The following is a 13,621-nucleotide window of genomic DNA, read 5'->3' on the forward strand; positions in this document are numbered from 1 at the left end:
CCACATGGAAGAAGCACACCAGCCTGTGTGATCACGAGGTGTTGATGGGATCAGGCATCAAAGAACAAAAAATCAAATCATTGTGAATGGGGGGGAGTACAGATTGGGCAACCAATACCCATCTGTAGGCAACTAGACATTTCCTTACAGAAGGGTCGTGGGGAGGAGATGAGCTAGTCAGGGTGCAGTGTAGCAACCATGAAACATACAACTTTCCTCTAGTTCTTAAATGCTTCCATCCCCCCCACTATCATCCCAATTCTACCTTACAAATCCAGCTAGACTGGAGTATATACACTGGTACAGATAGGCACTGGAAACACAGGGAATCCAGGACAGATGATCCCTTCAGGACCAGTGGTGAGAGTGGCGATGCCTGGAAGGTGGAGGGAAGGTGGGGTAGGAAGGGGGAACCGATCACAAGGATCTCCATATAACCCCCTTCCTGGGATACAGACAACAGAAAAGTGGGTGAAGGGAGACATTGGGCAATGTAAGTTATGACAAAATAATAACTTATAAATTATCAAGGATTCATGAGGGAGGGGGTAGGGTGAGGGTGGAGGAAAATGTGAAGCTGATACCAAAGGCTCAAGTAGAAAGCAAATGTTTAGAGAATGATGATGGCAACAAGTGTGCTTGACACAATGTATGTATGTATGCATGAATCGTTATAAGAGTTGTACAAGCCCCCAATGAAATGATTAGGGAGGAAAAAGCAAGTTTCTTTTCTCATTACCCTATATAATCTAGTGTAAGCCAACCTGATTATCAGCCGAGGCACCTAATTTTACCACAAAAACGGCATTAAAAATGTGCTGGGAAAGAAAAGTGTGCTGAAAAACCTCGGCGTTTCCATGAGTATTTGCAGTATTCAGGAACTGGAAGCCCAGGGATACTGCCGCCAGGGGAAAGCTTTCTCTCTTTTGACCATAGAGAAGGTCGTTGGCTTTTCAGCTTCTTTCCTGTTCTGTAGACGTCTATATCCATGTGGCTTAGGGTCAGTCTTCCCCATCCGACTTCTTTCCCCTTTTATTTCAAGAGATTAACTTAGATGTACCCTGTATGAACTCGTTTCATTGATGTAACAGACAATCCTTTCCCAAATGAAGTTATAACTACAGGCAAATAGGTTAGCGTCTATAACACATGTTTGTGGGGTGGGGAATATACTTCAATCCATACATAACATGCCACCCTTTGTCGTTCCCCCCCCCCCAATTCATTTTCTTAGCCTATGCAGAGAGCAATTCAACCCATTACATCATCCCAAAAGCCTTAAATCAACTCCATGTTCTAGAAATCTTATCTTCTGAACCATCTAAATCAAATATGGGTGAGATTTAACATTTCATTTGGGTGTAAATTCCTCTCCCGTTTGTGAACTTATGAATTCTAAAATACTAGTCATTTACTTCCAAAGCACCATGGTAGAACAGGTACAGGGTAGGTATTTTCAGTTAGAAATGGGAGAAATTCGAAGGGAAGAAGGGGTAACAGGCACCAACTAATCCCAAAGCCAATAGGACAAATTATATTGCTCTCAAAACTTGAAAATAATCATTTGTTCTGTGAGACTCTCTGAGTAAAGGCCTTACCCTTGACCCTGGACTTCAGCTCAACCTGCCAAGCCTACTAGAATGGCAACTGTGCTTCCTTGACTTTGGGTAGCCACATTGTCCTAGTCCATCTGAATGTGGACGTCAACCTTTCAGCCCTGCAAGCCTTGTCTTCCCTTGGGCATGACCGCCCTGCCCTGTCCTGCCCTCTCAGTGTTAGAGTGCAGCTTCACACCGGAATCTAGTTGGGAAAGATCTGACTCTGAAATGTAGGAGGCTCTGGCCTCCCCTTTGCAACCGAGAAGGCCTTGTGCTTCCCACCCACCTGCCGACAGTTCTGCTGCTCTACAAGTAGTACAGGAGTGAGCACTTCCAGGGAGGACAATTCAGCTAGTTCCTTCGGTCTAGTTCCTGCTTGGAGAATTCCACGAGGCAGGCATCATTCTTTCCTGACTGCCTCCCCCTCAGTCTAAGGTGATGGGTTTCTGCTGTAGTGGTTGGTTAGATGTGGACCTTTGTTTTCTTTCTTTTTTTTTTTTCTTGAAGGCATCCTAACAAAACTAAGGACAAGTGTATTGCAGAGAACCTGGCTACAGCAGCCACTGATTACAAAGACACGTGTAAACATGCTTTATTTGTAATAAACCTGTGCATATATGAATTGGAACACTACCCTAATTTTCTCTCCTCTGTTTCTTCATTCGATGTGGTAAAATTTCCAGTTTTCTAATTCTCACATTTCTCCTCCATTAATTTAGAATTCTCCACAAAGAAGACATTTTACCTATTAACGGTTTATCTTGAGGTGCAATTGCAATAGGAAAGGCAAACTAATGTGTGATTCTGTCCTTTTGTGAGTTTTCAAAATAATGAGTTCGTTTCCTGTGCTGAAGCTAAAATTATGGCATGCATGTTTATATTGTTGTGGTTTTTAACATCATTATAAGCTTAGAGATTTTTATATATTTGATGTGTAATATGTTACAACCTACTGTGATTTTTTTGTTCTTCAAATTGTCCCATCTTTGGCCATCGGTATCCCCTTCAGAATGGCTTCACGACCCTTTTGATCTTGACCCAGTAGGAGTTGTTCTAAGAAGGAGCAACCATTTTCTTGCCCAGACCTGAAATTAGCCATTTTGTTAGGGAACTCTAGTCCCTTTTTAGTAGGAAAGTATTGAGAGGCCATGGTCTAATGGGGTTTGTCATTATTTCTAGGCCTTTTGAGTAGACAGAGCCAAGAGAGGTACCTGTTTCTTAAGGGAAAACTGTGAACCATACTAGCCTTTCCACTCAAAATATATGATTACGACCTTTTTTACTTTGATTTTTGTGTCTTTTTCCTACAGTAAAAATCTCGGTTCCTAAAAACATTAAGATTATGTAATCTTACTATATATATAAAATGTATATAAAATTAAACATGTATGTAATTTCAAAGTAATGCCAATGGTGACAATATGATTGCTGAAAACACTTCAGATTTCTGTGCTGTTCTTTTTGCTATGAGGCTCTATCCCACTAAATAGAGCAATTAATTACTCTTTATTTCACAGGAAAGAATTCTACCAATTTCAGAATCAGTTGGGTTTAAAAATACGTCAAAACTATAAAACCGTGTACTCAGAGAAGTCTAATTCCAAGTGACCATTTCTAGTAGCTCAGGGTTTTGTGCCATTCTTCTAAATCAAAGAAAATAGGTACATACCGTATATAGTCGTGTAGACGCCGAGTTTTCCAGCACATTTTTTTTTTTTACCATTTTATTAGGGACTCATACAACTGTTATCCCAATCCATACACACATCAATTCTGTAAAGCGCATTTGTACATCGTTTCTCAAAACATTTTCTCTCCATTTAAACCCCCGACATTAGGTCCTCATTTTTCCCCTCCCTCCCCTCTCCCCCCTCCCGCATGAACCCTTGATAGTTTATAAATGGGTATTTTGTCATATCTTGCCCTGTCCGACGTCTCCCTTCATCCACTTTTCGGTTGTCTGTCCCCCAGGGAGGAGGTCACACACAGTTCCATGTAATCGGTTCCCTCTTTCCTACCCATTCTCCCTTTACCCTCCCTGTTTCGCCACTCACACCACTGGTCCTATAGGGCTCATCCGTCCTGGATTCCCTGTATTTTCAGTTCTTATCTATACCAGTGTACATCCTCTGGTCTAGCCAGTCTTGCAAGATCGAATTCGAGTCATGGTAGTGGGAGCGGGGAGGAAACCTTTAGGAACTAGAGGAAAGTTGTATTTCTCATCATTGTTACATCGCATTCCAGCACATTTTTTAATGAAGTTTTTGTGGTAAAAGTGTCTCAGCTGATATTCGGGTCGGCTTATACTTGAGTATATACGGTACGAATGTATCTCCTTCTTCCAAGATAAAAGGTAGTTTCCCCTGGGCACTATTCTGTGCCTTTTTTCCACTTAACAATCTATTTTGGGGAGCACTTTTTATCAACATAGAGAATTTTCCTCATTCCTTAGATAATCACATCGTACTCTTCTGTGAATGTATATCATTTATTCAATCATAATTGGACATTTTTTATGTAAAGAAGTTAATGGGCTGTTTGGGGTTTTTTTTCCCACTACAGCTAACCCACCTGAACTTTATTTGAAGTTTGGTGGGAGATAAAGATCTTTATTTTTTAAAAATAGTTTTACCACCTCTTCTTCGTAATTTGTAAGTATGTATCAATATCTATAGGGAAAGCTAATTATGAACTGATAGCTAGATCTTTGCACTAGAAGTTACTAAGCTTGAATTTTTTGTTGTTGTTCCTTCATTGCCTTGAACAAGGTGGTTTAAAATGAGAGGTGTGGGTGATTATAAAGGAAAAAATTACAAAGGGAGACATTGTTAATATGAGTACATGAAAATTAAAGACATTTAAAACCAAAGCTTAATATCCTTGATTACAAAGAGAGCTCTTGCAGTTTATCGGGGACAGGGAAGTCAAATCCCATTCACTTTCTACCTCCATCCCACTGGAAAAATGAGCAAAGAATAGGATGAGCTTATAAAAGCAGAAATAAAATTGTCCAATAGATAGGAAAATAAGTTCTAGAGCACCTTTAACATATCAAATACAAATTAAAACATTTTCTTTTTTTTATATTGCCAGTTTTTTAATTATTGGTGATAAAAAATATTGGTGAGAGTATAAAAAAGTATATTTATTTTTTTGGTTGTTTCTTTTTTTTAATCGTTTTATTAGGGGCTCATACAACTCTCATCACAATCCATACATGTATCAGTTGTGTAAAGCATATTTGTACATTCATTGCCCTCATCATTCTCAAAGCATTTGCTCTCCACTTAAGCCCCTGGCATTAGGTCCTCATTTTTTCCCCTCCCTCATGAACCCTTGATAATTTATAAATTATTATTTTGTCATATCTTGCCCTGTCCGACGTCTCCCTTCACCCACTTTTCTGTTGTCCGTCTCCCAGGAAGGAGGTCACATGTAGATCCTTATCATCGGTTCCCCCTTTCCAACCCACTTCCCTCTGCCCTCCCAGTATTGCCACTCACACCACTGGTCCTGAAGGGATCATCCGCCCTGGGTTCCCTGTGTTTCCATTTCCTATCTGTACCAGTGTACACTCTCTGGTCTTGCAAGGTAGAGTTCTTACAAGGTAGAGTTCCGATCATGATAGTGGAGGGGTGGGGAGCTTTTAGGAACTAGAGGAAAGTTGTATTTTTCATCGTTGCTACATTGTACCCTGACTGGCTCGTCTCCTCCCCAAGACCTCTCTGCAAGGGGATCTCCAAATGGCCTACAAATGGGCTTTGGGTCTGCACTCCACACTCCCCGCCTTATTCACTAAAAAAAACCCCTATACTTTAAAACACTGTGTATATGAAGCTAAAATGATATTTATCTTTAAGAGAGGATAAATAAGTTCCAGCCTGTTCAATGTGGACATTTTGCTGGTGCTATTTTGGGAATTTATTCTAAGGAAATAAATATGCAAAAATGCATATGTGAAAATATCACTTAGAGCTAATTATGATAACAGATTGGAAACAAATACCCATTATAAGGAGTTGTTTAAATGATTTTTGGTATATCCATATAGTGACTCGTGATGCGGTTGTTAAAAACCACAAGCTGCAATGCTGTGTGTGTATGTACGTACTTCATTAACTGACTTGGGTGCGGTGCTGAGGGAATAGCCACTAAGCTCTCCTTCTGTCATTCTGGCAGAGTGTCTTTCCCACCATTGAGGACCAAGCAGTGGCTGAGCAAGCTCTGCATGAAATGCGGGACCTCCTTAGGAACTTGGAGCGGGAGATCACCAGAGCCTGCGAAGAGAAGCGGAGGCGGGATGAAGAGGCAGCCCGGGTAAAACAGCAAGAGGCACAGGTGCAGAAGCCCGAAGCCCAGAAAGCCTTCCCAGCTCCAAGCCAGGGTCCGGGGGGGAAGCAGAATGAAGGTAGGTTTCACTGTGGTGTGGCTATAGCTCTTTAAATTAGCTCGTGTTCTAGAACAGGAAGGGAGACAGCATTGTAGTTTGAATATTATGTTCAGTTGTAGGGTAATGAACTAACCAGGGCCTTTATGTAATACCATACATTTAAGTTTGGTGGAATGGGAGTCTAGCTTCAGATTGCAACACTTTGTTTGAGGTCTTAACAGTGTCTCTGATTCTAGTGAGATATATACTGCCCAGTATTGCTACTTCTGAATGTTTTAAGTAAATACTTTAAAAAGTTCTTAAGTGGAATTGACAGAGAATAGAATTTTCCATGAACTTTTGGAAGCTGCCTTATGTGAGGCTTCGTGAGTATATAGGAGACTGTGGCTGAGAATGCTGGCTCTGACGTTAAGATCAGTGGGAGTCTAGTTCTACTTCACTAGTAGGTGATCTTGGACCAATTCCTTAACAGTTCTGTGCCTGTTTTCTAATCTGTAAAGCAACGATTTTAACAGTATCTACTTCATAGGGTGCCTGGGACCAGTTAATGAAACAATGAGTACATATGTAAGGTGATGAGAACAGGATCTGGCTCATGATAAGTGCTTCATAATTACTAGCTATTCCTAAAGCCTCTCTTTTGTCCTCAGACCTCACAGTGAAAGTACAAGACAGTACAATGCAGTGGTACCAGCAGCTGCAGGATGCGGCCCGTCAGTGTACGTTGGCCTTTGAGGGACTGACCAACAGCAAGGACAGTCAGGTAGGAGAGCTGTACTGTGGGAATTCTGTGGGCCCAAGAATCCTCCCCGTCAGCTTTATACCTCATCCAAAGGGACAGCTAGCATTGGCACATTCCCTTATCCTAAGTGGCATCAGCTCATCTCTTCCAAACGCTATCGGTCTTCTCACAGTTCTCTCCTGGCAGACCAAAAAGATCAAGATGGACCTCCAGAAGGCTGCCACCATCCCAGTGAGCCAGATTTCTACGATTGCAGGTTGGTGAGAAGGATTGGGGACTTGGCTCTTCACTTTATTTATTAAATCGTCACCGTTTTTATTTTACTTTTAAAGACACTAGATCTATTTGTAAACTTCCTATACACTGAGTATGCTTGAATTAATGCTAATAATTAGAACATGATTTGTGCATCCTATTTTACTCTTTGTTTCTTCATCAGCACATAGACGTTAACACACGTTTTTATAAGCTGTATATTAGTACTGTTTAGGGGTGAGTGAACCTGCTCACACCAACTAAAGGAGCCTAGGGTGACTTAGAGTCTTACAACCCTAGCTTTTCCAAACTTGAAACCTGCCTTGTGTATGCATTAAAACTCATTTCTCTCAAGAGACTGAGATTTAGAAAACAAAAAACAAAACTATAGACAGGGGAGCAAAGCTTCTCTTCCTTCCTTTAGAACCAGAGGTTTAATTTTTTTGGAGCACCATTCTGGGCTTATAGCCTCTGCTGCCAAGTGCCTAGGGGAGTGTGTACATCTGGGGAGTTATTCTGACTTATCATCATAGGTACCTCCATTGAATTTTGTTATATTGTTACCTGAAAAAAAGGTACAGTTTCTACTCCTGAAATTAAGTGACAACATTTAAATATATCACTTTGCTGCCTAGAATGCTTCTCGGAACAGGACAAGGTAAGAATAAACACACGTGTCCCCCTTGTTTGCATCTGAAGTGCAGTTTCCTTTGATAGCAGCAGCACAGAGAATGGTTGATGCGACATCAGACGATCTGACGCCTCTGTCATCAGGAAGATCGAGGTGCCAGGCGCGAGGCCCTCGGCATCCTGCCCCTCCACCTCTGCGCAACTGTTCTGTCCTGCTGCCCGTACCTCCTGGTCTCCTGGTCCTTCCGGCTCACATTTCCTTCTGCTCTCCTCCCCTTCCATCTCTGCCAGAACCTGCTTTCTCGTTGGTCACCTTTCTCTCCTGTCTTCTATCGCTACTCCGTTTTGCAGATTTTTAAGAGCATGCGTAAGCAGTCATGCTAGGGTGCTTTCCTCGTGATTATGTTCTGCTCTCACTTGCACGTGGCCCTGGAGATCGTCGCCTTCCTTTGGAAATGCTACTACAGCACTGCTTACAGGTTCTACCTCCGTGCCGCTTCTTTCTCTCTCATGGATCCCTCCCTCTCTTTCTCACAACTTAACTGTAGGGCCTGCTCATGGTATCGAAGATTACCTGTATGTATGTATGTATGATCACCAGATATACCGCTGGTCACTCCTCTTCCCTGAGCTAAAGATTCTGTGACTCCATTTGTTCTAACTACCTTCAAGACATCTTTGCTTAGAGCTCTCTCAGCTGCCTCAAGTTTAATGTGCCCAAATAAGAAATTATCCGCATCCTTACATCCTTGCTTTTCCTTCTCTTTTCTAGAAGTGATGAGTAGTACCTTAGCTAGAAGCAGGCAGTATCTCCATAATCACCCCTTCTGTTTCACAGTTTCTAGTTTTGTTGTTTTTAATTTTTCTGCATTTTTTAAATGTATCCCTTTTTCTCCATCATTATTATAAGTCCTTTAAGACATAACAATCCAGTCAGACATGGAGCATGCTCTACAGTCAGTGCTTTGTGAATGTTGGATGAGTGAGAAGGACCTGATTTCTGTGTCTTTAAGAGAAAACTAAGAAAAACTGGTTCTGTGACCACATAAATTAATATTTCTTTGAACAGGAGGTCAAAAAGAAGTTGCTAGAGATCTCTCAGCTCCATATGTAAACATGTGCTTGATAAAATTGATGTATGGATTATTATGTAAGAGCCCCCAATAAAATGGTTTATTAAAATTAAAAAAAGAAAAATGGTGTCTACAAGCAGCTAGATTCGAAGGAGAATGTGAATGAGAGTATGTTGCTGGCGTCGCCAGTGGGAAGAGGGCATCACTGCGTGGATATGGTCACGCGTTGAGTTTCCCAGCTGGAGAGAATGAAGAGAGGAACTAGGCTTGAGAGGCAACGGCGTAGCCAGTGGAGCGTTGGGGAACCTGTAAAGCAGTGAGTGTGACTCAGCAGGAATATGAGTAGGGACATGTTTATGGAAATGTGCATATTCTGACATCAGTGGGGCTTGGCTCTATTTCTGGGATGCTTCGCCTTCCTAGGATTTCCATGGCATTTCATTATTTAGTTCTTTTTTTCCTTCATGCTTGTTTCTTACTTCCTAAGAAATGTGGGTGGCTCTCTTTTTCTTTTTTTGTTGGGTTTGACTAAGTGGTTTGTAGAGGATGTTGGTTTTTTTAAATTATTTTATTGGGGGCTCGTACAATTCTTATCACAATCCATACATCCATCCATGTGTCAAGCACATATGTACATTCATTGCCCTCATCATTCTCAAAACATTTGCCCTCCACCTCAGCCCTTATTATCAGTTGCTCATTTTCCCCCTCCCTGGCAATCCACGCCCCCTCATGAACCCTTCATAATTCACAACTTATTATAGCTTTGTCATAAGTTACACTGTCTGACGTCTCCCCCTGCCCTCTTCTCTGCTGTCCCTCCCCAGGGAAGAGGCAATACCTAGATTCTTGTCATCGGTTCCCCTGTAGGATGTTTTTGAGACAACACCTTCTGAAGTGTCTAGGAGCTTGAGAAGGTGTTCTTAAACTGGAGATGCTGTATTACTTTGACACTCTGATTTCAGGTGATAGATTGATTCATGTTTGCTTGCACGCACACCACAGACCTTCTTCCTAAAGACAAACAAGTGCTGCATAGGGCCCAGCAGCACAAACGGATGGAGGTCTGAGGAACAAGACACTGGAGGTCCCTTTACCTCGCTCATCCCATTCCCTCTATACATCTCCGTTCTTCTCGTAGAGACTGCTTTTTCTTGGTCCCTGTGGCAAACGTAAGGTGACTGCCCTGTTACCCATCAGTGCACAGTTGCAGGGCCAGCCAGCCACCTTAAGGAACTGACGCTCAGCTTGACTGTCCCTAATCTCACTGGAGCAAGTGGGAGGAAGGGGTGCTAAGACAGACCTCTCAGGACCTCATGCTTGTGTCTTTGAGCATGGGGAGAGACAGCGGGGGCTGCCATTGGGAGATCTGTAGACCCTTTAGAAGGTCTTCGAGAGGCTACTCCTGTAGTTGTGTTAACCACAGCCCTTGGGAACTGTGCACACAATAACTGTTCTCATATCGTTTGTCTCTTTGTCATTTCCATGTTGGGAACAGTGCCATGGCTGATGTTGTTTAGCATATTGCATAACATGTCTTTGATTGTCACATGTTCTTCTGCCTTGATATTTTATTTTTAGAGTTTGAACTTCTGTAGGATGCCTCGTTGCTACAAGGATGAAAAGGAGCTTGAGCTACAGCTCTGCTCTTGTGGCTTTAACGTGGTCTCTCTCACGCCCAGGCTCGAAACTGAAGGAGATCTTCGACAAGATCCACAGCTTGCTCTCTGGAAGACCGGTTCAATCTGCGGGACGCTCCGTGTCCGTCGCACTTACCCCACAGGGGCTGGACTTTGTCCAGTACAAACTGGCAGAGAAGTTTGTGGTGAGACACCTTGTTTCTCGAATCATGGGGAGAAAAGGTCGGTGTATAATGTTTAAACCATTCTCCGATCGTGACTGACAGTTGTTCTGTCTGCTTCCAGAAACAAGGAGAGGAGGAGGTGGCCTCTCATCATGAAGCAGCATTCCCCATTGCAGTTGTAGCATCTGGGGTCTGGGAGCTGCACCCCAAAGTGGGGGACCTCATTCTTGCTCACCTGCATCAGAAGTGTCCTTATTCTGTTCCTTTCTATCCGCCTTTCAAGGAGGGAATGGCTTTGGAAGACTATCAGAGGTACAGTTGTTTTCTCCTCACTCCCTGCCCCTGGAGTGAGTGACCCTTTGAGTCACTTCCAGCTCCTCGTGACCTTTCGTTTTGACACCGAATACGGTTTTGCACAGTCAGCCCAGTCTTTCTCCTGTGGAGCAGCTGGTCCGTGTCCACTCCCAGCCCAGCGGTGGTTTGGGTGCTTGTTAGGTGCGCTCAGTCTGTTCCAGCTCACGGTGGCCTGTGTACGCCCTAATGGACACTGCCCGTCCTGTGCCACCTTCACAGTGGTTCTGACTTTTGAGCCCATCACTGTAGCCACTGTGCCAGTCCATCTTGTCCAGGATCTTCCTCTTTTTTTTTTTGCTGCCCCATTGCTTTACCAAGCACGATGTCCTTCTGCGGGGACTGGTCTCTCCTGACCACACGTCCAAGTACAGGAGATGAAGTCTCACTGTCCTTGACTCTGGCTGTACGTCTTCCAAGCAGGTGTGTGGGTTCTTTTGGAAGCCCACGGTACTTTGAATATCCTTTGCCAGCACCATAATTCCATTGCCTCGGCTCTTCTTTGATCCTCCTTATTCAGTGTCCGACTTTGACTTGCTTAAGAGGCTATTAAAAATGTCATGGCTTGGGTCAGGTGCACCTTAGTCCTCAAAGTAACACCCTTGCTTGGTCTCGTGCAGCAGATTCACCCGTATCAAGTGTCACTTAAATCTTTTTGTTGTTGTTGTTGTTTTCTTAGGTCACTTTATTGGGGGCTTATACAACTCTTATCACAATCCATACATAGATTAATTGTACAAAGCACAAATCACTTAAATCTTTTGATGGCTGCTTCCTTGAGAATTGATTTTTGGATCCAAGCAAGACAAAATCCTTCGCACCTTTAATCTTTTCTCCGTTAATCATGATGTTACCTACTGGTCCAATTGTGAAGATACTGGTTTTCTGTACATTGAGTTGTAATCCATGCTAAATCCTTGATCTTCATCAGCAAGTGCTTTAAGTCCTGACTTTCAGCAAGCACGGTTGTGTCATCTGCACATCTCTGGTTGTTAATCAGCCTCCCTCCAATCCTGATGCCGTATTCTTCTTATAATCCAGCTTCTCTGATGAATGTCTCACGTGTTTTCATCATGCTACTGAATTTTCTCAATACCGATGAAATCAGTTTGGTGAAAGGCTGCAACCCTGATGCACAACTTTTCGGATTTTGAACCATGCGGTATGCCCTTGTTCTGTTTGCACAGCTGCCTCCGGATCCTTCTATAGGTTCTACATAACCACAATGTAGTGTTCTGGGGCTCCCATTCTTCTCAAGACCACCCATAGTTTTTCATGTCACACAGTTAAATGCCTTAGCATAGCCAGTCAAACACAAGCAAACATCTTTCTGGTCTTCTCTGCTTTCAGTCAAGCTCCATCCTGTCAGCAGTGATATCTTGAAGCTCTGGCAGCCTGTGGTTAGCAGCCCCCAGACCGCTCCCTCAACACTAGGGCTCCTTCTAGGGTGATTGATGAAAATACATCAAATTGGAATTCTTTCTCTCCTCCCCACAGCTGCTTTTTACTTTGACCAGTCTGTCAGAGCATATTTTTTGTGCGTGCAAACTGGACAGCTTGTGGGATGATGTGGTAATCATTGTAGCGGAAGCCCCGATTGATTACTGGTTACCTGTTACCCTGCTAAACACAACGTCAGCAGTTTGAATCACCATCTGTTCCACAGGAGAAAGATGAGGTTTTCTACTCCTGTAAAGATTTACAGCCTTGGAAACCCACAGGGGCAGTTCTACTCTGTTCTCTAGGGTCATTATGAGTTGGCATCAACTTGATGATAGTTTAGGTTTTTTAAATGTATTTCAGTCCAGAATTTGTGCTAAGAGTTGATCCAAAATAGTAAGAATGTGGTCGGTCTACCCTGAAAGGTAGAGGAAAAACATGATTGCATGATACTACAGCATGTACCCACCATCAGTGCTCACGGACGCAGCAATACAAGATCAAAGGACACATTGCATTGGGGACATCTGCTGTCTAAGACCTTTTCAAAGTGTTGAAAAGCAAGGATGTTACTCTGAGGACTAAGGTCCACCTGACCCAAGCCATGATGGAAGCTGTGTCTTCTGTAATGTTGACCTTCTTCAAGCCAAACAGCTTTCTAAAATTTTCAAACCATCATGTGTTGGCATTAAATTGTCTAGCTTTAGACCAGAGGATGTACATTGGCACAGATAGGAACTGGAAACCCAGGGAATCCAGGACAGATGAACCCCTCAGGACCAGTGGTGAGAGTGGCAATACCTGGCGGGTGGGGTAGAAAGGGGGAACCAGTCATAAGGATCTACATATAACCTCCTCCCTGGGGGATGGACAACAGAAACGTGGGTGAAGGAGTTGTCGGATAGTGTAAGACATGACAAGATAATAATAATTTATAAATTATCAAGGGTTCTTGAGGGAGAGAGGGCGGGGATGGAGGGAGGGGGGAAATTAGCTGATAGCAAGGGCTCAAGTAGAAAGCAGTTGTTTTGAGAATGATGGTGGCAACAAATATACAAATGTGCCTGACACTATGAATGGTTTGTGATAAGAGTTGTACGAGCCCCCAATAGAATGATTTTAAAAAAGTATTTAGCTTTATATTCTTCACCTTTTGTGTGAAGTTGTTGTATAATGACTTTACCTTTTTTTTTTTTTTTTTCACATAATACTTTTATGGTCGAACTCAAAACTGTTATCCTAATTCAAATGCTTCGACTCTTCTACGGTCTAGGTCTTCCTGGTTCTTTCTTTTTTTTTTTGTGACATTTTATTAGGGGCTCATACAACTGTTATCCC

At 42.8% G+C, this 13,621-nt stretch overlaps 1 protein-coding gene across 1 annotated transcript in view; it reads left to right on the plus strand.

Moving 5' to 3' along the window:
* Positions 1-13,621, plus strand: part of GLE1 (GLE1 RNA export mediator) — a 38,324-nt gene that overhangs the window by 17,781 nt on the left and 6,922 nt on the right. Inside the window, exons 7-11 of the mRNA XM_004713274.3 lie at positions 5,778-6,006; positions 6,639-6,751; positions 6,917-6,986; positions 10,371-10,513; positions 10,614-10,804. Of these exons, the coding sequence (XP_004713331.1) occupies positions 5,778-6,006; positions 6,639-6,751; positions 6,917-6,986; positions 10,371-10,513; positions 10,614-10,804 (746 nt within the window). The remainder of the gene's footprint in view (positions 1-5,777; positions 6,007-6,638; positions 6,752-6,916; positions 6,987-10,370; positions 10,514-10,613; positions 10,805-13,621) is intronic.

This window comes from Echinops telfairi, unplaced genomic scaffold (genome assembly GCF_000313985.2).
Source record: "Echinops telfairi isolate 266 unplaced genomic scaffold, ASM31398v2 ScPeMD7_22;HRSCAF=79, whole genome shotgun sequence".
Classification (NCBI taxonomy): domain Eukaryota; kingdom Metazoa; phylum Chordata; class Mammalia; order Afrosoricida; family Tenrecidae; genus Echinops; species Echinops telfairi.